Raw genomic sequence first — 25,205 nt, forward strand, 5'->3', positions numbered from 1 at the left:
AATCAAACAAGTACTGTAACAGGGACTGGAAGGAATTCAGACACTCTGATACATACAAGTTAGAGGCCGAGTCAGAGAGATCACAGCAAGATCCTTGGAGAGGAACTCAAGGTTCACAGTGAATACAAGGCCACCTGACACTTCATAGTGAGATCCTCATTCTTTTTAATGAGACAGGAAATACGGGAAAGTCGTAAAATTGTAATAAAATGTCTACATCGAGCTATATCCAGTTAGTTAGCTGTCTGCCTGGTGGGCCCTGCAGTTCACGTGTTTGAAACTTTAACACAAGTCTCTGAACATTCAGGCTTTAAATTGTTCCTATCGATTCTTCTATGTCTTACCCTGGGTATCAAATAAAGGGTACTTTTTAGAATGACTTTTGGCTGATATCTGCTGCATCAACATTTGAACTTTCCTTCAGGAGTTAATTTTAAAAATTACTAGGTAACTCGTGGACTTGGTGGAGGTCACCAACTTCCCTTGACACTTGTCTTTTGCTGTTTTACAAACAAGTCATATTTTTCTGTGCCTACACGTGTTTATTACTTGTTCACACACATTTGTTCAGACACAGTGTGAAGTCTTCATGACTCCACATGGATGGTTACATACAGGGTGTGCCAAGATGTGTACAATACCAGGGCCAATTAAAATGCTGGCATACAAACCCACCCAGAATCCCATTGATTGATCACATTATATCAAACGATACTGTTGTTTTTCCTAAGAGGCATAGAAAGCAATTATTCCAAAGGAAAATGAAATGGAGGTACAATATCAAACCACAGTTGAGTAAACACCCCAAACCATAAGAAGAGTCTGAAAGCCCATAAAATGCCTGAAAACCAAAAAGCCACACCATGGTAGAACATGCTTATAATCCCAGCACTTGGGAGGTGGAGAAAAAAGTCAGGAGTTCAAAGTCATCGTGAGCGGTATACTAAATCAAGGCCAGGCTGTCTAAATGACAATTCCTCTCAATATTAATAAAAATAAAAACCCTTTCACTGTAGGCATAAGACAGGATACTAAATAGGTAGTGCTGTAGAGAGACCTCCCACTCAGGTCTCTTAGGTGAAGAAGGACATGCAGTCCAGACTTCCAGTAAGAGAGAAGGAGTTGGCCGACCGTGGCGGCAGGTAGGGGCTATTACGGTGCAGCCCCCTCGCTCCAGCAGAACCTGAAAGCAGGAAAGGAGAGACCAAAGCCAAATCACACATGTGTCACCACCCAGCAATCCCTCACACTTTTGTGCCACACCCAATCTAAGATTTTCCCCTGAAACAAGGAGCAGGCACACCCCATGATCCCTGATCTGGACTCCACCATTTCTGGGTCACAGTCACCAAATTTGCACTTTGTCAAACCTGAAGTCAGTAGGTACGATCCTCTCTGTGTAAGGGAAGTTCGGCACCTCCTCATACCGCTCCCCCAAGATTTCCTGGCCCAGCCTACATCACCAGTTCTTCTAGACCTCTGTGAGAAGCAGGGACTCCAGTTTCATTCATCGCTCTATTCCAGTATGTCCACCACCCAAAGTGGCTTCCCACTAACACCCTTCATCTGGCTGCTCTTCTCTGTTGTTGTCATTGTTTTGTTTTGTCATGAGAACTCAGCCTTCCTTCCCAGCGTCTCCAGCTATGGAATTCTCCTCTGAACTCATGACTGGAAGACTCCTAGGCTCCACATCCATACATAAATTGCTCTGAAGTCATCACCACACCCTCGTTCCCTTTCAGACCATTCCTTCCTATGCATGACCTCCCAGGCCTCCTCAGTTGACAGTGAACTGGGATGGTGACCTGGGCTGGGAGTCTTTGTACCTACTTCTATTCCTTCTACTTGATATGCTCTTGAACTCACACAAGACCTGGCCATGTTGGGGGCCCTTGGCTACTGGGCTTTGTTGTTGTTGATGCTGTTGTTGTTGCTATGGTGATGGTGATAGGCTTGTTTTATTTTGAGGTCAGACACTGCCTATTAGCTGTTGAGCAACTGATGCCAACTGAAGATCCTCTGAGCAAAGCCTGGAATCATCTCCTCAGTCAGACTGGGGAACTTAATGTCTGAGCCAAGACAGTTCAAACTCAACGTTCCCAGGTTCCACCAAATCACCACAACCCCTCCACCTTCCCAACCCTTCCCACCTTGCGGTCCATGTCCAGGAATATAGCTGTTTGGCATGTTGACACCCTGCTGTGCAAAGGCAGAAGCAGGGGGAGGCATAGGAGAGTTTCTCAGAGCCAATAGAGCCTCAGCAGCCTCCAGCTTCCTCTTCCACTCTAAGGCAGCAGCAATAGGATCCTGCTTGTTGGTATTAGGGACCTGCAAAGGAAATGAGGTTAGAGAAAGTCAGACTGGGAACCACACCTCCTCCCACCTGCCCATGTGCCCAGCTCCTTCCAGCAACAGGCCCCACAGCCTTTTGCTCTTCCCATCCACTAAGCTCGTTCCCTCCAGGGGACCTGGACCCCCTACTTTTCCAGGACCTGTGGCTGCAGATGAGGCCCAGAGATGGCACGGTTTTGCACAATCACACTTGAGTATCTAGAAACAAGAAGAGGAGAGGCCGGGGGATTAAACCCTCTTGTACAGAACTGTTACCAGAACACTTGGAGGAGGAGGGCTTTGGACATTGGGCTAGGAAAATCTTAATGACTTGAAAGTGTTGGTCTTTTTGACCTTGGCACCCTCTTAGTCTGTTTTCTTTTAAAACTTTTATATTTTTCTCGAGATCCCATTTTATACCTATTTTTTCTTTCAGGGCTACCTTGAAGATGATGAGGAATCCAAAGTGACTATTCTCTAATCTGCAAAGCGTCTGAAAAGATGTGAGTAACCTCCTTTTTGTGAAATTGACTGTAACATACTTTTTGAATGGGTATTAATCATAAGCGGTATAGAAGGAATTCATGTGGGACCCAAACATGTAGGAATAATGTAAGTCAATTATTTATGTATAAAATTCTTGTTAAAATATTTGTAAAATAAATATTTTTCTAAAATGAAATTGATTTAACTCTATATCTGCTAATATAAAATCAATAATATACTTACATGTATGTTTTCCTGAAGTTGTTTTTATTTTGATGCCAATTCCACTTCCCCAAGAAGTGCTGCCTGGTCGTATACTCAAGACTTTATCAGAACCTTCTTATTTTAATTAGTAATAGCATGACCTGTTCATTGTGCAGGGTAAGGAAGATCGAGAGAGTGTGTCAGAAATCAGAGGACCGAGGATCAGGACCAAGGGAGCAGGACTAGGATGGAGATTGAGAAGGATGAATTGGATCCATGTGGGCATTATTGGAGATAATTATCTATGAACATTTACAGATTTTATAGGTCTAATATCTTAGAAGGGCAGTTTGTAGCTTTGTACATTTGAAGTAATCTTATTGTGTAGAGGGTTTGTGGATTGAGAGTTTGATGTATAAACCTGTATGAAAAGCTATCAGGACTTAGATTCATGTTTTTGCTTTGAATGGTTGTAATTTTACCTGTGTTGAAGAGAGCCATATGGACAGATTGAGATGGGGTTGACTTGGACTGAGTGACAGAGTCCATGAACATGGCTCTATTATAGAAGTGGGACCCTTGGAGTGAGACAGTGGGGTTGATAAAGGATAAGGCTTTCCATTTTAAATATTTACTGGAATATTTACATTCTCACAAATATAATTGTTGATGTAAAATTGATTCAACAGACATTAGGAGACACTTTAAACAAGGTGCAATCCTGGTACCTTCAGTCCTTGCATTTATAAAAGCAAAGAGAGATAGCTTGAGTCTAGAGTTTAAGACCAATCTAGGCCATAAAGAAAAACTTCTTGTCAAATTAAACATGCACAAAGATGGTAATAATTGGTAAAATTTTCACTGTTAAAATTATGTCTTTTATGATCTGAAATTATCTTAGATATTTTTCTATTGTCATGTCAAAACACCATGACCAAGGCAACTTAGAGAAATTGAATCTAATTGAAGGCATGCTAACAATTTTAGAGGTTAGGTTTGTCTGTCATCATTAATATGAATAATGTGTCAGCAGATAGGCAAGCATGGTGCTAGAGTAGTAGCTGAGGTCTTGTATCCAAACTACAAATATCATGCAAAAAAAAGAGAGTCTGCATCTGGCATGGGCTTTTGAAGTATCAAAGTCAGTACTCCAATTCAATGTCTCAGTGACACACCTTCTCTAATAAGGTCTTACCTACTAATTCTTCCTCAGTCAACCAACTGAGAACCAGACACTTAAAAATATATACCTATAAGGGTCACTCTCTTTCAAGCCGCCATAGATTATAATCATTACATTATTTTCCTCTTTGCTTTCTTCCCTCCAAACCCTTCTATATACTGCTCCTTGGCCTTTTAAAAATTTATGGCATTTCTCTTTTCATTTTCCCAATGAAGTCAACATTCTTGGTAAAATATACATATTTAGTAAGAGGTCTAAAAGATGAAACTGAATGACAAAATGTCAATTTTCATTATGGATCACCACCCCCTCCCTCTCTGTGTTTGTGTGTATGTGCATGTGCATGTGCGTGTGTGTGTGTGTGTGTGTGTGTGTGTGTGTGTGTGTGTGTGTGCTTGTGTGTAGCATCCAACAATGCATAAATAGAAAAGAGGTAAAGTGCTACTGAAAAACACTTCTAAATATTTTATTTTGACAATTTAATGTGAGTACTGTGTTTTCACTGTGTCTCCTTCCTTTTCGTTCCTCCTGTGTTGATCTTAGTCCTTATCAAATCCATAGCCTCTTATTTGTTAATTACAGTTATTTTATACTTATATGTGTGTTCATGTAAGTTTATGCACACAACCTTCTTAGATCATTTAGCAATGCTCATATGTGTTTGTGTTTAGTTAGACCTCTGGGAATTGGTTAATTTATCAGGGGGCAGGTCCCTGGGCAAAACCAATTCTCCCTCTCTCAGCAACCATTAACTGCCTCTAACTCTTCTTCTTAGGGTAAAGCCTTATGAGAATTTTCCCCCATTCAAATTCACATGTCAATCAGTGTTGTCATTTTTTAATGTCTTGTTTACCAACCATACAATTGAGATTTACTGTCACTCATAGAGTACATTGTCTCACAATAGACACCCTTCCCTTGTCCTCTGACTCTTACAGTCTCTCCTCTTCCTCTTCTATAATGTCCCCTAGGCCTTAGGTATAGGGGTTGTGTTACATATGAATCAATTAGGGCTGGATACCCCCCACTCTGTTCTTTACACATTGATCAGTTATGGCTTTCTCTAACAGTCTTTATCTGCTACAAAAACATTTTTTGGTGAGGAGTCAGAGTTACTCTTATTTATGGATATAATGATAAATATTTCGAATGAAGTTAAAAATTATAGGCGTTTAGAAAAGGGGAATAATAAATGACATAAGATGAAAAAGTAACATGCTCATAGCACATTGGCAATCATGCACAGCTAGCATCTGAAAACGTAGTTTTAATTTTTTTCTATTAGGCATCAGACTGTAATTACCTGAAGCTCTGTGGGCTATTGGTCTCTGTCGCATACTCTTTCTTTTTAAAAGAAAAAAAAATCCCTTTTCAAAAGGTAAGAATCACCCACTGGCCCACTGTCTGTCTGTACTTGATCAAGTCCTGATATAAATGCCAGGGAATGTCTGAGTATCATTAATTTTTTTCTCTGTGCATATTTTTATGCTGAGTACTAAGAATGTGGGGCTTAACCGTGGTCACTCTCAGGTAACAAGATGTTACCAGGTAACCTAAAAATGTATAACCACGTGAACCATGAAGCACACTACAATTTCCAAGTCATTGTTGGAATGAGTGATTATTACGTAGTAGATGAATTCTAGGGCTCTGTGTGCTATAGGCACAAAAATTGCTGTAGGAATAACGAGTAGAAAATATATATACAAACGTTATATATACACATAACGAGGCTTGAATGAAGAATAATGCATATACTTCAGGCCACTGTGTTTCTTCTGCTATGGTGAGGCTCAGTAGGTTATATTATACCAGGTAGCCGAAGAGAAGGCACATGGAAACTAATTTTTAAACTACAAAATAGGCCACAAATGCAGGTGATTGATTACCCTATTCTGATCACCTTCTAATTTCTGAATACCATGTTCAGCACTGGGGATAACAAAAGGGACATCACCACAGAACTAAAATTTATGAAAAGCATTAAAGTGCTTTGTAAAATAAAGCATTATACAGCTATCATTGCTCCATGTGTGCAGTTGAGTGAATAAATACTACCTCTTATGTATCAGGTGCTGCCTTTGGGTACATGAAATATTCATGAGTAACTGCCATGAATGTTTGCATCCCATACTTTTCAAACAAGGAATGTGATAACGCTTAATTTTATCAGTCATGACTTCAGTGATGGGGCATGTTAATACAAGGACATTTGCCCAGGTCACAGAGGAACACGTTGTGACCGTGTGTACTTTCTTAACTAGAAAGCAGTTCACAAGTGCAAGATCTGACACATTTTCTATAGAAATAAAGCTGCCTATAAAATAGGCATGGTCTCTATAAAACTTTCATTGTATTTGGCCCACAATGGGAAGAATAGTATAAAAAGTTAAGCTGGGTATGGTAGTGTATGCTCTGAGCTTGGGGAGCTGACTGCTTGAGCCCAGAAACTTGGGGCTAGCCTCAATGAGATCAATCTCAAACCTAGAGGCTAAATATTGTCTACCATGTGTACTCTCTTTTATGGGTACTGGAGAGATACACAGACTTACATTTTACTGTGTCTACAGCTATTTTACGAACTTGGAGTAGCAATTCATTTTCTTATGTGGTGCCAAGTTTCAGACGTTTAAAATTCTGCCACATTTATTATACTGTGAAAACATAAAGTAAATAAGTAGCTGGAACAATGACTATGAGACATTCAGCACTTGATGAATAATACCACACCGAATGTCAACCATTATTACAAAACAGTGCCCTTGCTGGGCATTGGGATGCAAAGACCATTCTTAATGTGCTGTGTATCTAAAGAAATTGTGCACAAGATTAATTTACAATTTGTAAGCTGCCATACATATATGCAATATTTGCCTAGTGAGCAATGACTGCTTGCTTTTATCCCCAGACATGGCACGTGGAAATACAAAAATTCATTACCTTTATTATTAACCCACAACAGAGATCTGTGTGGAGCTTTATAAAGTCTACAGTTCTATGAAACCAGGACCTGTTTGCTTTATCAGTGAAGAGTGATTAATTTCTAGGTTTCATAATAGTTAAAACTTAATCAGAATGCTTATCACTTAATAACACCTAATAAAAATTTTACTGTGCTTTGTGTTGAGCAAGCAAAGACTGCGTTCAGCATTACGTAGTACTCACGAGAGTGAGAGCCAGACTAAAACCTCATTTCACTTCAGTGAGGAAATGAAAACAGAAAAAAATGGATTTGTATAAGGCAGTGTGCTAAATGTTTCGCTAAATGCACTATCCTGTCTAGATGGGCACTTCCCAGCTGGCTTGACTGAAGAGATGGAAATTTACCAGTGAGAGGTACTTTTTCCGTCCAGTTTCTTAAATGTTGAATGCTGATTCTGGAGATGAATTACAAACACCTTGCCGGTAAAGGTGTGACAATATAGAGCCAGAGTCAGGTAATCCCAGAGCATGGATATCAGGAAACAGGAAAGGAAGGGGCCAGAGCATCAGATGCTACATACTCAGTGTGGTCCAGAACCTCTCAAACTAGAAATACTGCTGGAGGGACCAAGAATGTAAAGTACACCATCTAATGAAACATTGTATATGTTAACCTAGGTCCTAAAACTAAAATGTGAGCTGGACCTAGTACAGATCACGATCAAAGGAGACATGGTCTCATGCAGCACAGGGTGGTTCTAATCGGTGAATCTCCTGTCACAGCTTCTCAAGTGTTAAGATTACAGATGTGACACCCATAACAAACCTATAGAATATATATGATTACGGAGTAAATAATATTTAAACAGTCATTTTTAAAAGTGTGAGTACACTGTCACTGTCCTCAGACACACCAGAAGAGGGCATCAGATCCCATTACAGATGGCTGTGAGCCACCATGTGGTTGCTGGGAATTAAACTCAGGACCTCTGGAAGAGCAGTCAGGGCTCTTTTTTTTTTTTTTTTAACTTTAAACACTCATCTTTATTGACAAAATAGGCTCCTCTTCAGCACATTCTCATATGTAAGCTTAAAGCTGTTTTTTTTGGGGGGGGTGGGGGTGGAAAACTTGCTAAAAACAAAGAAATGTCTTTCAATATTCACAACCTTAAAATTATATCCAAGAAGACAAAGAATAAATCATTTTTATAAAAATAATCACTTCTCAAATAACGTTTCACAATAGAACTACTCAGTACACTGATTCTGACTCATCTCAACTGTGAAGCCTTCCTTCTTTTCAAAATTCTGGCCTGGGACTAAACTACGTGAAAGAATGTACCATAAATTAAGGAATACTCTCCAAAAATAATAGAAAAATCTTAAAAATAAATTCACTTATATAAAATGTTAAGGCCTCTGCATGAGAACAGTTTAACACCTGGGGGGCTGGTCCTTTCCTGGCAGACAGATAACCCCACTCACCTCAAACTTCAGAATGAAAGGTTCTCACGTGAAAAGTCATTTGATTTTTGCCAACACATGAAATTACACATAAAATTCCACTGCAAAGTAAAATGTACTTAAATGGTATACTGAAAAGTCCAACTTTCTATTTGTGCTAATTTCAGTATGGACTTCTTTTATTCTGATCACTACAGAACAGTTTAGGTTGTAATTGGTATTAAAGCACACTTCTATATCCTGTGGCCTTAAAGCTTTTTTTTTAAACTGCAAAGCACAATGTCTGTGGGTCCACACTTCACTTCACTGCCAGTTTCTGAGTCACAGATTGGGGGGAAAACCTCAGAGGTTATAAGAACTAAATGGGGCTTAGATGCAAACCCAAAACTTTGATTTTAGAACCTGCATCTACTTTGTAAGTGTTTGAAAAGTAACTTCTTAAATAACAACAAAAAATTCCAAATTTTCTTGGAAATGAGCATACCTTTCTAGTTACATTAAATATGTCAACTCTGTCTACTGGTCACGTGTCTTGTAACCTTAAACATCATGTAAAGAGGAGGAAGAGCCAGGTTCACTGTTAAAAGAGAATGAAACCATAATCTTTCAAAGTAGTTTAACCTACTAATGTGTATGTATATAGCTGTTTTTCTTAGAAAGGATCTTCTTTGTCTTTCCTGACACACACTCAAGCAAGTCACAGATAACTAACCGCTAGCCAGGAGTCATGGGAACTAGTACATATGTTCCTCTGTGACGCAAGTGTAGCCTTTAAACATGAACTGAACAGATGGGCGGGTGGACAGGTGAGCACCAACGCAGAAGCCTTATGTACATAAGCTATGAGGCCGAGCAGGAAGGATGAGACTTAGAACAAAGCTGTTCTCTCAGAAAACCACAGCAACCTTACTTTTAACACTGTGGTAATTTAGGCTTTCCAACATTTGTGAGGAGTATTCAGGGTGGTCTATGTATCATCCCAGAACCAACAGCACGTCTCAAACTGCAGTGTTCGGCAGCACCGTGAAGACTCACTGTTCATTCTGCAGCTCAGCTTTTCCTTTCTAACTGTGATTGGGATCTAGGTTATGACCACTGGTTATACATTCATTCGGTTGCTGTCTTTTTGCCAGTGTCCCTGTACATACTGGAGGAAAAAGGCTGACTGAAGTTGGGTTTTATGTTCACTCATCCATTCACTTTCTGGGCTCGTCCTAGTGACCACGCAGAAAGCCACTCAGCTTTTCCTCAGACTCAGGTTAGTCGCTAAGGCCGACAGAGATGTACTCTCTGACACGTCATCCTTCCGAAGGTTCAAAAAGGATTCTCGAGTTATCTGAAGGATTTCTCTCAAGCGTTTGTTTTCTTGTTCAAGTTGAAATATCCGCTCCTGTTCCTTGCAACCCTGCTGTTCGTCAATTTCAATAGCTTTTCTCATTACTGCTGCCATCTCGGTGATCTGGTCAACATGTGCTTGCAACTCCTTTGAGTGTTGCTTTTAACTTCATTATTATACCCAGGTCGTCCTTTTGGCTGGCCATTAGCAATCTGAACGTTTGCTCCCGATACTTGCTCATTATCAGTTCCAAGGCAGACTGGTGTTCTTCCAAGGATGTTCGCAGTTCTTTGTTCTCCTGTTGTAATTCTCTGATTTGTCTGTTTTCTTGCTGGATTCCCATAACTAGTGTGGATCTTGGCCGTTGTCTTGCTACTTTATTAAGTTCTTGGATTTCTTCCTGATATTCAGTTCCCGGCAGGAGCTCATGGAGAGAGGGAGCGCGGCTCAGAGGATCGCCCACGCGTGTTATTCCACTCAGCTCCAGTCCCCCTCAGCCGTCAGAGACAGCTACGACCACCCGCAAGATGGAGGCGCCTAGGGAGTGGTCTCCGCGCCCTCGCTGCGTCTGCTCAGCGAGCGGACACAAAGCCCTGCTCGCACAGCGGCAGAATGGGGCAGGACGGACCAGCAGCCCGCTCGCCTCGGCCCCATCCGGACCAGAACCTTCACTACCAGCAGCCGCGGAGCCGCAGTCAGGGCTCTTAACCGCTGAGCCATCTCACCAGCCTTCCAAGTAAATACATTAATGGCTGTTTGCTTGAAGGTACTGTGCTTGATGAATTAGTTAAATAAGTTTGGCCTAGAAGACTCACTGACTTGCTTGGCCTAGAGATTTTGAAAACTCAACAAAGGCCAAGATTTCTTCAAACCTTCCTAGCTAAGGAAGCTCCTAAGGTCATTTTCTAATTGGCCTAGCTTGAAGCCAGGACAAGAGACTTAAGGTCTCTCCTTTAATTTATTACCCATTCTCCTTTTCTTACAGTTGAAGTGTTTCAAGGGAGAATTAAGATAAATCAATAATTAACTTTAAATATATTTGCTTGTTGCCTGGCTCAGTCATGTGAGCAATAAGAAAATACTCTCACACTCATATTTTTAACCTAAAATGCAGTTCTAAGTACTGAAAAGAACAAAGATACTTAAAGGATGTAACGCAAAGTGTACTTTCCTCAGTTTATGAGGGGGCTGCAGTAACACATAAGAGACTACTGCTCTCACTTTAGCTGGGAAAAAAAGAATCAAGATGTGGAGAAAGAGTTAAATAAAACTAAGTTGCTCCCCTTCTCATGGGCTTGCTTGGTAGAGTTGAAATAAAAGAGGTTCTCTTTCCTCAGTTCCACACATTGCGGAAGATGCTATTAGATGTTAAATGAAACACATCTGGTCCAAAGGGCACTTACAGATGCCTCGCAGAGGGATGCTCTTTATTAAAGAGAAATACTAGCTCAAACAATTTTTAGACTGAAGGACACTTGCCTTTAATTGCCTCAGAGGTAAGAATAGGAGGAAGGTTAGTATTTCATTCATTTTCTTCAGTTATTCATTTGTTCGACAAGCATGTCTCTTCTTAAGCCTTCACTTGGCTCCAGAGACATGGAAAAAAGGAAACAAATAGCCTCCCAGGAAAGTGCTGGATGTTTTAGGAACTGCTTTCTGGGTAGTGGCACGACTTAGTCCCCAAGTAATATGTAACTTTAGCCCCTGTCCTCTTCTCTTCTCTGGCCACTACAATGAGTGGGAAGCTGGGTTTTATAGCAAGCCTGATCCTAAAGTTACAGAAACCCTCCATGCAAAGAAACTCAACTTTCTATCTAGCTCATGTCCTATTTTGCCCATGACTGACCTCTACTGGCCAGGAGGGTAACAGCCTAAGTTGCACAATCTGTTTTGCATTATACTGGGGCAAACAACCTATTTTTGAGCTGCAGCAGGCTTTGAAATACATTGACCAATTTGGTCTGTGTTCAGCCTTTTGCCTTTTTATACGCTAATGCATGTAATTTGCCTGAGTGAGTCTCTTTCATAAAGTGGCAGTTAGCACACAGTAAGTAAGGTTCTCCTTACTATAAAGTTTATGTACTCAAGGCGGTTTGCTGCTCTGGTAAAATAATGCCAGTGGATGAAAATAACATTCAAGTCTAACATGCTTGCATAAAATCTAAGTATAATAAAATAGAAAGCAATCAAAAAACTGGAGGACAGACCACAGTGAAAGAATTTGGAAAAAACCAAATGCCTTCTACAAGGAGAACAGACTGTGCTTGAACCCTTTCAATTTTATTTTCACTCAGAGGGTGGGCCAGGAGGGCGAGTGAAAGAAAGGGTCAGACCTATATCTATCTGGAACCTAAGCTGGGACTTAAAGCTGAAGTCACAATTAGCTGTAAAGAAGCTTGTTCAATGTAGCTCATGCATGCATACTTTCAAAGTATCTAGATTTCACTCAGCAAGCCAGTTGCTACATTCTCAAACAACGACAGAGTAGATAGAGCCAGGTTGAAGAGGTCTGGGAGTTTAAAAAAACTTTTTTTTTCAGTTTTATTAAAACTAAATTGAGTATCAGAAGTGTTACTAACATTAGTTTTTAATTTGTGGAATTGGCTAGACTCCGTAGTAATATTTCTTTGTATGGGTAGGAATGAGCTTGCATTTCTGGAGAGTGCAAAGGAAAAAAATAACAAAGCCTTCCTTTCACAGTTTCTGACATCAATCTTGCTACCGATTAAGCACATCCTACCATCATCTGCTTTGGTCACAAAAATGAACTTTGCAAACAAATCTGTTATGGAAAGACTTGCGTCATCTTCCCATCAAATGGAAAAGAGCTCCAAACCGAAGCACATGGACGACACCCGGGTCTGTGGACTGATGCAGAATGGAAGACACTTGGACTTTCTCAACTCATGTGGACTTCAGAACTTTCTCAACTCATGAACTCCTAGCATGAATGACCACTAACATGTCACAATGAATCGGTGTGGAGGGTGCGGAAGTGGGGGTGAGGGTTGGGGGTTAGGGGTGAGGGTGGAGGGGTAGTTTTCTGTTAAATAAAATGCTTTGCTATGAAAACAAAAAAAAAAGAAAAAAGAAAAGGGGCATAATAAGATCTTCTCTAGAGTACATGGCTTTACCAGCTAAGAGGAGTGGTCTAGGTTTATAGTACAGAACATGTATTTCCTCCTACTGAATGGTTCCTAAGTCCAATTAGACATTTTGTCATTCTGGTCATTGTTGTGGTTCATAGGCATTGCAGCTGAGGGAAACTTTTGATTGCTTTTCTCCCTTGGCAGTTTGTACTGCTCTTCCCAGTACTGTACAAGATAGTCTTCAGAAAAAGACTTTCATGTAATTTCTACCTCAATTCCTCCAAGTGCTCTGCCCAAAGTATATGGTGTCTTTAGTGATAGTGTCTTCCTTTTAATTTTTGGTAGGCAGCCAAGGTGAACAGCCATTTTTAGCTTACAGGCAATTTTACTAGACTCTTCCCAGGAATCTAAAAATGGTTAATGTCATCATCTGCCACTACCAGGTACACTCCAGGTATGAGCTATATATAAAAGAACTCTCTCCTTCAAGGCCTATTCAGATTAACAAAAGCTAATTTAAAATGAATGTATAACTACTTTTGTCTCTACTAGTACATGGATGCTCTATGCTTGTTTCTGGTTGGTCCTGAGTGTGTGAATGAATGTTATGTCTTTCTCATGCTGCCAGCCACCTAGGTTCAATTCACATTTGATATTTCTGGCCCCTGGATCTGGCCCTGGAATTCAAATGTTATTTAAATATTTATAATTGTGGGGCGCCGCCCACACATTCCCACGCTTCCGTCATTACAAGGTGGCGCTGATATCCGGCTGTGGGGCGCCGCCCACACATTCCCACGCATTCGCCATTACAAGATGGCGCTGATATCTGGCTGGAGTTAGCAGTAAACAAGCCATGTGCGCACAGGCTGGGTAACTTCCGCTTCATGAGTTCCGCCTCTTCCCGTGGCGTCATAGGGCCTGGTGAGTTTCAACCAATCAGGGGGCTCCGCGTCCAAGGCAAGGACTGATCCCTTTATAAGGGGGCGAGCTGGATAGCTTCCTCTCTCTTCCTCTCTTCTTCCTCTCTTTCTCCCGTTGGTTTTTCGGCCGTCTCGTGGAGCTTGTTCGTCCTGTTCGTCTCCTTGGATCTCTTGGTTTTCTCCGTCTTTTTCGTTACGTGAAGCAAGTACCGGTTTTTCCAGATTAATAAAGTTTACCGCAGAAGGATTCTATTTTGTGTGCCGCGTCGTTCTTGCAGGCGAGACGGTTGCGCGGGACATATAATATTGAAATTGATTTATACTGTTATACTTTATTGCTAGCCCTGAAAAATGTGTTATTGCTCACCCTTTTTAGGCCCAGAAACGGTTTTAAAGTCCAAGGTTAAAAACAGAATTAATGACTTATGAATTATTATATATGGTTAAAACTCATAACTCATGGCTAATAATTGCAAGGTTGTGCTGAGATAATCTTAAAACACGTGACATAATTCTATTTTGGAATATACACAAACATGGCTACTCACCATCTTTGCTAAGTCCTAGAGAAGGTAGAAGTTATGGCTTCACTGATATCTTGGTTAAGAAAAACAACATATTACATGAACAGACCAGGAAAGCAGTTCTCTATTGAGGTAAGATTTTTTTATATGGTTTCTGCCCTGTCTTGATAAATTGTTTATACTGTTAAACTATATCTTTACTGTTAAAGGGGTGCCTTATTTTATTATTACAAACAATATAATTGAGAGATTTTAAACTTTTTAAAAATTGTTTTGGAGGTTTATAACATATAAAGGTCAGAAAATTTCGCACAATCTTTATAGATTATACTTATTAATTTAACTTTTATTTTGATTCTAGAAGAGTCTCAATTCAAAAATCATGATTTTTAAGGCTCATACCTAACAAAAATATAGCCTAAAGTCCGAGTCTTATAAAAACTACCATAATTAAAAAATGCAAATCGGTAATCAGTAACCTTATAAATGATCAAAATTTTTAATGTGTTCAGAAATGTATTTGAAGTAATTCAAAGAACCGATGCAGTTAATTACAAGATTAAGCTTTATTTGGTCTCCTATTTTATGTTTATAAGGTACAATTTAGAGCAGATAACTAAAAACAGACAAATAGTGGCTAACTCAGATATGCTTGGTATGAATTAGCCCTCAAGTCTGTCAGAGGCCTGCTGAATATTCCATTTAATATATTTAAATTTATTATGACAGAGACTCCCAAATTCAAACAATGACCTTCACCCTAAGGTCTCTAAGAAGATATGGGCACCATGACAAAGGATACCACTGGAATCGTAGTATTATAACAGTTGAACATAACTTTCACAATGCCTCTACTGCTATCAGAGCCTGACTTGAACTCTGGACAAATAGAGAACAACTGGAGAATTGATTGCCTCACATTACTTTAGACAAGGTCAGTCTCTCCCATGTTCTCACAGAAAAAGTCTCTTCATCTTCTGGGCCTGATAGCCAAAGATTGCCTCAGTTTGCAGTGTCATGGAGACCACAGGAACCTGGGACAGTTGTCAAGATAATGAGCTATCAGATATTCTCTGAAATTTAGTTGATATATAACCATTTAGATTACAATTTATCTTTCTGTGGTCTCTGATTACATTGACAGCTCAGATAGCTGTAGCTCTTGATAACTAGAGAACAACAAGCAACTAACTCCTTACCCTAAGGTAATATATACCCCCATTTCTGTCCTCTGTCTTACCCCACCACCTTTCTCTGTTCTTATGCTCTACTCCTTTTTTTCTGCCTGACTACTCCTCTGCCTCTCCCTTCTCCAGGCCTTCACTCTCCTCCCTTCCCTCATATAAATCTCTTTATACCCGATCTCTTACATAGTGTAATTATTCAGCAGCACACTTTGGTATGGCTTACCAGGTACCCCCTCAATAGATTATACTTCAGAACAGCCATACCTTATAATTTTGGACTCCCCTAACTAAAAACTCAAAAGGAAAATTTCCATGTCTGGCAATTTTGTTGTTGTTGTTTTTTAAATTACATAGTCAATTAATTTTTGGAGGAACCGTGAAGGGAAGTTTCTGGCTTCATTGGAAACGTGGTTCTGTCATACTAATCTTCACTGGTATTTGTTTGCCTTGTATCACCTTGTAGGGTTTTAGCAGTTTCAGCATTTCATTCATCTCAAGATGTCATGTAAATTTGGCTGAGTTATCCATGTGATGCTGGCTTTAGAGTCATGAAGGTTACATGATTAAAGGGGTTATGGAATTTTTATCTGTGGTTTCAGAGATCCACTGATCCCAGACAATATATAGTAGTGGAGTCATTACATGGAGGCCTGAGATGCCATTAGCTGAAGCTGTGAAAGAAAAGCATGGGTTGTGGTGAAGATCCTACAATGTTGGGAATTCCAGAGTCATAAGCTATCATCCAAGAGAGCCAAATACAGGGAGTAGAACTAGTCCATGAGACATTTGTATGTTGTACGCAGCAAAGTTGGAGGGGTTGGTCTATACAAGCTCTTAGAAATTAAAGTCTCAGCATCAGGCATGGAGCTACAGAATTTGACTGGGTTTTGTTCTTGCTCTGATCCAGTATTGCTTTACTCTACTCCCATTTCTACATTTTTGAATAGTAATATATGTTCTGTGTCAGTACACACTAGAAGTGTATAGTTTGCCTTTTTTTATTTTACAGAGGGCTGCAATTAAGAAATTGCCTCAAAGCTGGTCCAAAGAGTGTGGGAGTGGGAGAAGTCCTGTCTTCATCCACTAGCTGCAGCACTTTGGAGAGTAGGCCCTACATTGCCTGGGCAGCATAGTATAGCTGACCCTGGTGGTGTAACCACGGGTGAGCAGGCCTGGAGGGTAGGCCCAAGGGAGAGCTCAACCTGCCACTTATTCACTCTGAGGGGGTATGGGTACAGGAGAGATACACCCAGCTCCCTTGTCCCTTACCACCTGTTGCAGGTGGGAAAGCTGGCCCCTGGATCATCAAAGCAGGAGTGTTGGCCCAACTTCTGTCCAGTTGTAGGGTTCAGGAGGGAGAGAAAGCCCTGAACCTCACCTGGGCAACACAGTAGAGCTGTCCATGCTGGTATGAGCGTGGTCATGAGTTTACTGGTTCCTCAAGCATAATGGTGGAAGAGCTGGTCCTGCCCCTTGCTGGATGTGGCATTGGGTAAGCTAGTTGGGGGCAGTTTTGGAGAGCTCATCCTGGTGGTGTGCTGGCAGGCTGACCAGCTTAGCTACCACCCAGGCCCAGATCCAGGGTTTTGAGTTTGCCCCTCCTAATATCTATCTCATCTATGAACTGCTGAAGTGCTTGAAGGGGCCAATCCTGCAGAACCAAGATGCTGGACCTTATGACACAGGGCAACAACAGGATATCTAAGAAGAGTCCCAGTGAGGATCCAGTATTGATAGTGTTGCAGGAGCCAGAGGCCTTGAACAAGATCCTGCTCTGCAATGAATATTTGCAAATAAAGATTTGTAGATAAATTATAGCTTCTATGGGAAGATTTGATTTTGTTTTTGTTGTTGGCTTTTTTTTGCTCAGTTTTTTTGTTTTGTTTTGTTTTGTGGGGGAGGTTGCAAGGACAGAGGGTGGATACCAAGGGCAGATGAGTGGAATTGAGTTCCATGATGTGAAATTCATAAAGAATCTATTAATAATAAAGTTTTATTAAAAGATGGAGTGATTGGTGCTGGCCGCTTTGCGGCCGAAGGCTGTCCGAGGTAGGCTCTTCTCGGCTCTCCCATGGAGAAGGCGGCGTTCGCTGCAGTCCCGGATGCACGAACTTCCCGAGGGACAGGGACGTCGCCGGTGGCTGTGTGCGAGCAGGAGCAAGCTGCCTGTGTTGGGGTCTGAGCGGGCACCCGGAGGGAGCCGCGTCGCTCGCCGGCCTGCGACAGCCCTAAGGTAGCTACTTCCTGTTTGAAGACTGCATCATCCTGCCTCCAGTACAGCAGTTTCTCTGTTCAGTGATCAATGTCACTCACAGGAACTTGAGTAACTAACTAAATGAGCCTGGGGCGTGGAAAATATGACTTTTATATTGGTCTGGGATTGGCTATGATCTCCAGCATTTTCATTGGTGGGAGTTTCATTTTGAAAAAAAAAAAAGGCCTTCTGCGACTTGCCAGAAAAGGCTCCATGAGAGCAGGTCAAGGAGGCCATGCATATCTTAAGGAATGGTTGTGGTGGGCTGGACTGCTGTCAATGGGAACTGGTGAAGTGGCCAACTTTGCTGCATATGCATTTGCTCCAGCCACAGTAGTGACTCCACTGGGTGCGCTCAGCGGCCTTGTAAGTGCCATTTTGTCTTCATACTTCCTAAATGAAAGACTTAATCTTCATGGGAAAATTGGGTGTTTGCTAAGTATCCTAGGATCTACTGTTATGGTCATTCATGCTCCAAAGGAAGAGGAGATTGAGACCTTAAATGAAATGTCACATAAGTTAGGTGACCCAGGTTTTGTGGTCTTTGCAACATTTGTGGTCATTGTGGCCTTGATATTCATCTTTGTGGTCGGACCTCGACACGAACAGACAAACATTCTTGTGTATATAACAATCTGCTCTGTTATTGGAGCATTTTCAGTCTCCTGTGTGAAGGGTTTGGGTATCGCCATAAAAGAGTTGTTGGCGGGAAAGCCTGTTCTGCAGCACCCCCTCGCCTGGATTCTGCTGCTTAGCCTTGTGGTCTGTGTGAGCACACAGATTAATTACTTAAACCGGGCTCTGGACATTTTCAACACTTCCATTGTGACTCCAATATATTATGTGTTCTTTACAACTTCAGTTTTGACTTGTTCAGCTATTCTTTTTAAAGAATGGCAATATATGCCTGTTGATGATGTCACTGGGACTTTGAGTGGCTTCTTCACAATCATTGTGGGGATATTTTTGTTGCATGCCTTTAAAGATGTCAGTTTTAGTCTAGCAAGTCTGCCTGTATCTTTTCGAAAAGATGAAAAGGCAATGAATGGCAATCTTTCTAATATGTATGAAGTTCTTAATAATAATGAAGATTTACTCTGTGGAATTGAACACACTGGTGAAAATATCTCCGTAGAAATGGAAATCTGACATCCGTTTAAGGATATGTTTGAAAAGTTAACCTATAATTCTGTTATAAAAGTGATTTTTGAGTGTCAGAATGTATCTGGAAAAAAATTGTCCTCAAATAATGTCCTCTAAAGACAATCTTTTTTTAAGTTTTCACTAATTTGGATCAAGAAATTACTTTTCGTATATTTAAACAATGGTAGCTCACTAAAATGACCTCAGTACATGGCTAATTTCTAATAACATTGTATTATTGTAAAGGTATTTTACATTTTTATTCATTCTCCAGAAATCTAAATGCACTAATGACAAGTTTTATGCCTATAAAAATGTTTTCTTCCATTGGTGACGAACATTAAAATATATATTTGTGATCCTCAAAAAAAAAAAAAAGATGGAGTGATTTATAGGGGATACAAATCTGTCCTTGTTTTGAGGTTACTGCTGGATAAATGGAAACAAAATAAGGAGAAATAAAACAAAGAAATTGTCTCAAGCCTCAGTAGAGCCTTTAGATTTTTAAACAGTGTTAAGACTATGGTAACCTTTGATACTGGACAAGATGCATTTTGCATTTTTTAGATATCCATGAAACTATGGGGGCCAGGGAGTGGAATGTGGTGGTTTGAATGAGAAAATGTTCCCTATAGTCTCAGGCATTTGAACACTTGGTTCCCAGTTGGTAGTGTCATTTCAGTAGTTTAGGAGATGTGGCCTTGCCAGAAGTATATCAGTGGGAGCAGGATTTGAGAATGTAAAGATTCAGGCAATTTCTAGTTTGCTTTCTCGGATTTTCCTCGGTTTCTTGCTCCAACTGTCACAGCAACTTCCCTGATATGACAGACTTTTTATCCTCTAGAACCAAAAGCCAAAATAAACCCCTTCTTCTGTAAATTACTTTGGTCATGGTGTTTTATCATGGTGAGAGGATAGTAATTAAAACAACTCATAAATGTCATCGAATGTTTGATTGCATTTTCAATTCATCCAGAGATGTTCATCTGTTGCTTTCTGCGGGTTTAGGGGTACGACTTTACACAATCGCTATTATATGACATCAAAGAGTAAGTTTTTTTAAAAAAATGAAAATATTTTATTGAATTTTAGGAATTTGGTACTTTTTAAAAATTCCAAATCTTTGCACACAGATCAACACTCTGTTCACTCTAGAAGAACAGATGTCTGGACTTCACAATTGTCACTTCTCTCCGTGTATTACACAACATAGAAAACTCAAGTTCTGATGCTCTTCAACCCCTTCTGAACTACTACAGCTGCTCTGTGACCAGCTCCCCAGAAGAGGACAGGGAAGTGGGGTGGGGTATTCATGGAGACCGTCTGCTGTCTGTGAATACATTCTGCAGTGTGGGGGAATAGCTATTGTTATGCCACACACATTCTGGAATGTACCGTATCCAGGACACAGGTAAGTGTCTCTTTCTGTTCTGTGTGGTTTAAGCCAATGCTGCTGAAGTTATCTAGTCCCTGAGGGAGCTCGGAAGTCTGGTAAAGGTCAAAGAGAGACTCGTTAAGCATTCAACAGTGGTGCTGCAGTAGACCTGGGAACTGCTGAAAGCTACTTATGTCAAGATTGTATGTATGACCCGCGTCCGGAATCTGTTAAGAGCTAAAGCACATGAGCTCAGTTCTGGTGTGTGGAGGGACTCCTGGGAACTCAGATAAACCTAAAACTAAAGCAGTATCTTAAGCACTGGAAGAAAACCTAGGCTTAGTACTCAGTTAATCTACTGTTCAGCTTCTGCTCCCTCCTTGGCAGCTCTACATTTCTATGTACCAAAGCAGCAGCAAGGCTGATACAGCAGCAAGGACAAAAGATGAGTGTGTACCTATCAGCACATGTCACTCACTTGAGACTGAGAGGATGGCCTTAAAGAAAAAAAATCCTCCTTCTGTGTTTAAACTTTTTCTATGATCCCCAAAATAAAATTCTGCAGACCCATAAGGACTATTTAGGGCTCAGAGGTAATGAGTTTGCAGACCTCACTCACATAAGGAACAAGTTCTGGTCAAACATGCTACACACACATCTCTATATACACAGTATATTCAGTTAGTGGTACCTGAACCCACCCTTGACTAAAGTGGCCTCCTACCAGCATACCATGTTAACTGAGGCCTGTATTCTAGATGCACATGCTGGACACAACACAACCCAAAGTACTTTAAAGTACTCTGCAAACTGCAAACTTTTAGGAAATAGACTCTCTGAGGTTGCCTGCAAAATGATGGAGGAGGCAGACTGCTGCTCAAAGAGTCCAAAGGCAGACTGCTGTGGACACACACATGTTCTCACTCACATGATGTCTCACCTTTATTGTTTAAGTGGCTGGGTTATATAAATCCATATCAACATGCATCACCCACAGTAACACTGTGAGAGCTCCATACTGTGGGTGAACAATACTTAGAACAGATTTATGATATTTTGGTCTTTATGTAAATTATGTTTTAAATTGCGTAAATAAGCCATTATGAGCTATTTTCTTCTACCAAGAAATAGTATTTTGTTGTTCACATGTGGAATTAGAATACTTGCAGATGTCTTGTCTTTACTAAATAATGGGGTCTTTGACATTTCATATAACTCCATTTCTACTCTGGAAATTTGAGATTCATTTGGGGGAAAGAGCATAACTCTGTTTCTGTGGTTTGATTTAGCCTGTGTGATGGTTGGCTCTAGTCTGTCCTGCCTGTGATTTGATGGCTCTCCCGTAGGACACCTACTTGCTCATTTCAGTTTAGAGCAGTTGCCTGATAACTTTGACCTTCCTTTTGCCATTGTAGAGTTGGGTGAGTTGAGGCTGCATGGACCCATGAGGCCAGGGGACTTCAGAACAAAAGACCCTGAGAGCCTTCTAGCCTTCAGCCTGCTCGACCTTTCAGGTTTTGTTGTCTGCTTCTTTATTTTGTCCTTGGTGTAATTTCCCACTCTAGTAAAACAAGTCTCCTACATGGTGTGTATGATTAAAGTAACATATCCCTTCCTCCCTCCTTGGGAAACAAATCTAGGCATCTGTCATGCCTTTTCAGACCAAGGTCATAAATCTCTCTCAGAATCTGGAGAATCTTTTGGGGTCAGCTCTGATTTCTGACTGGTTATCTGCATGGTACACTCATAGCAAAAGCTGTTGAAGAGATGTTGCCAATTAATTGGAGGGTCTTGAGAATGAGACCCAGTGGCCAAGTATTAAGCATCCAGGCCATTTTCTGATTCTCAAGAGGTTTCTCTGTCTTTTCAGAATTAGGCCCCACACTAATCCTGACTTATGTCATTTCATAAGTAAAACTAAGAGGGAAGGGTAAGGAGAGGTAGGAAGCCAGCAGTCCAGCCCACACTCTTTGTCAAAGGCCATCTGACCATATGAATGAGGATTTATTTCTGGACAACATGTTATTTTTCTGGATTGTTTGTTTTTGTGTATGCCCATACCAGAATAGTATGATAATTGTAACTTTATGCTGTGGTTTAAAATAAGAAGTAGGGGTGGAGAGAAGGCACTTTTTCTTACAGATGGCCTACACTCAATTCCCAGTAAAAGTACAGTGAGTCTCCAAAGTTGTATATATTTGTGATTTACAAACATCTGTAACTCCAGTTCTAGAAGATCCTATGCCATTTTCTGAAACTCCAAAGGCACTGATTATGGATGTGTGTGGGTTTTGAAAGGCCAAAGTAGAAATGTGAGAGGTCAAGTTAGGTCGAAGCCCCAAAGACAGCTGACTGTCAACTGGCAGGTGCTTCCTGAGCTCCCAATTGCAAATCCACTTTGCCTGGATGCACCACAATGGGGCAGATGTACAAGGCTCTAGGCAAGCCCCAAATCCCACCTCCACAGGAGAGAGTGACGTAGACTCTAGACAAATCAGCCACTCCCTAAGTTCCTCCCCTGCGCGCGCTCTCGCGCGCGCGCGCGCGCACACACACACACACACACACACACACACAGCTTTAGAAAAACAATTATGGCCAATGTTAAAGACAAACTATGGGAATCCGGTAGTTGGACCCCTGGGATGTTTATAAAGAACAGAACAAAGGAGAGAGGCTCGAGAAAATAAAGACACACATTGAAACTTTTTCCTCGGTCCTGGCTCCTTTGTGGTCCTGATTCCTTCGTCCTCCGTGAACACTTTATACCAGAGCCTTATCACAGGCCCTGCACTTTTCTACCTGGCAGGTAGGAGTTTATGGCCTTGGCCAGCAGGGCTATAATCTGAGCACCGGGCTGAGTCTTGGCCCTCCAGAGTTCACAGGCCTAGCGGCACCCCACTGGAATTTGTTCCCACGCCTCCCAGTCTGAACTCCTGTGGGATAGGCAGAGCACTCACCAGAAGCAGCCTTCCCTGGGACCTTCAGTGTGAGGAGCTACCTTCCCCCGGAGGAGCAGAGTGGGCCCCCTCCAGACTGTTAAGTACAACAGATGTGGGCCATTATGCATACATGCAGACAAAACACTGACACATGTAATGAAATAATCTAATAAAAATGAAAAAACAAAAAATATCAAACACTAGTCTGACAAATTTGACTTCTGTTTTTATTTTTGTTGTTATTTTGAACATTGTTTTGACCATCTGTCAAAGTTCTCTTTTAACTTATCAAATACAGTTTTGGTGTTTTCTTTCTATTGTTGATGAGGTCTCTCCTAGTCCTGAGTTCTGGCTTAATGTATAGGAAGACTGTTAACAGTGGGCCAGAGGTTCAGTTACCTATATAGCTTTTCCTAGTTTCCTGTTTCCATGTTGCATGCATTTTAGGCCTTTTAAATGCTGCTGGCCTCTGTTATGAGTGGCTTCTGTCAGCCTATTTTCTGTAGCCTTCCATGTCAGGCAAGATAGAAACTAATTTTTCATACAACTGCTAAATAACCCAGAAGATTGAATCCATAGGCCAGTATACAGTGTTCAGGCCCAGTACAGGAACTAAGTGTTCCAGATTTCTCCTGGTTGTTCAACATGATGTATGGTAGAGATAGGAACACAGAAATATATGCTTGAGAATTATCCTATACCTACATCTAGAATTCTATTTTTTATCATGACCTATGTGCTATGGCTTCTCAACTAACCTCATATATCTCACAGGTCTTGGAGTACATGTATTTTTAACCATAATTATATAGTGATTAACATATGGTGTTTGTATAATCAGATGTCTTCTTTACACTGTATCTGAATTTAAATTTTAATTGGATTTCAGATAAAAGTTAAATGCCAATAAAGGTTAAAAATAATCATAAAAGAATTGCATGCACCATACCTCTGTGAAAACAGAATTGCAAACATTGCCTAGTGGTAAGTACAAATTCAGAAGGACTTACTCATATGGGACCAATGTGTGTCGAAGATAGCACTGTATAGCAGGACCTTGGCTCTTCCTTAAGAAATACTTGGCTTTAATTACTTGTCACTGTGGAAGTATGGATTTAGGGATCATTTATTTATGTAACTAGTCAAGGAATTAGAAGAGAAGTATATCTTTTTCAGTCTTGCTCCATATCCTATTTTTATGTTGATTTTTCCACCATCATATGGAGAATATCAGAATTCTGATTAGCAGAGCATCGGGACAAAAGGGAATAGTATGGATATATATCATCAATAATTTGCAATGAAATGACAATAGGCATGAAGAAAAGGCAGAGAATGAGTGTATCCAATAAAGTCTGATTGAGATCTCTGTCTGTCTAGTAGGGTCCCTAATTCTGAATTAAGTTTGAACATGAGACGATACAGAACTTTATGTAAGGATGAAAGCCCATTGAATACTGCATAATGTTGACTTTGGTATCAAATAAAAGGGCTGTGAAATTCTGAAATACATGTGACTGATGTTTGCTCTTTTGAACCTGTTGCCTGATGCTTTAATAGAATTGATTTGAGCTAACTGGTTAACAAAGTAGTCTTCCTTGATATGCTGCTTAATAAAAAAATACATACTTCTTAGTGCCTTACAAAATTATTTATTTTTGTTAACACACAAATGTAGATGCAATGTGAAAATCTTCATGTTTCCACATGCATGTTAAGGTACAGTAGTACACAAATATGTGTGCAAGTAAGTGCACACAAAGGAAAACACTAGCATTTGATACCACTCAGAACCCCATTGATAGATTGATTGATCAAACTAGATTGCACAAAGCATTTTAT

The 25,205-nt window shown here is 40.6% G+C and overlaps 1 protein-coding gene and 1 pseudogene across 2 annotated transcripts; one reads left to right on the forward strand and one right to left on the reverse strand.

Moving 5' to 3' along the window:
- Window positions 1-9,827: 9,827 nt before the first annotated feature.
- Window positions 9,828-10,646, reverse strand: LOC308414929 (FGFR1 oncogene partner 2 homolog; annotated as a pseudogene). The gene is made up of 2 exons: window positions 10,484-10,646; window positions 9,828-10,418 (listed from the first exon to the last, which is right to left on the reverse strand). The product of its transcript is annotated as an FGFR1 oncogene partner 2 homolog (transcript).
- Window positions 10,647-17,934: 7,288 nt separating this feature from the next.
- LOC308414930 (magnesium transporter NIPA2-like) lies at window positions 17,935-19,063 on the forward strand (the record flags this gene model as incomplete). The annotated part of the gene is given in 2 exon segments (XM_080910094.1): window positions 17,935-19,029; window positions 19,032-19,063. Coding segments are annotated over 2 exon segments (1,077 nt in total). The 5' UTR covers window positions 17,935-17,984.
- Window positions 19,064-25,205: the final 6,142 nt, after the last annotated feature.

The sequence above is a fragment of the Micromys minutus genome (genome assembly GCF_963924665.1).
Source record: "Micromys minutus genome assembly, chromosome: X".
Taxonomy (NCBI): Eukaryota; Metazoa; Chordata; class Mammalia; order Rodentia; family Muridae; genus Micromys; species Micromys minutus.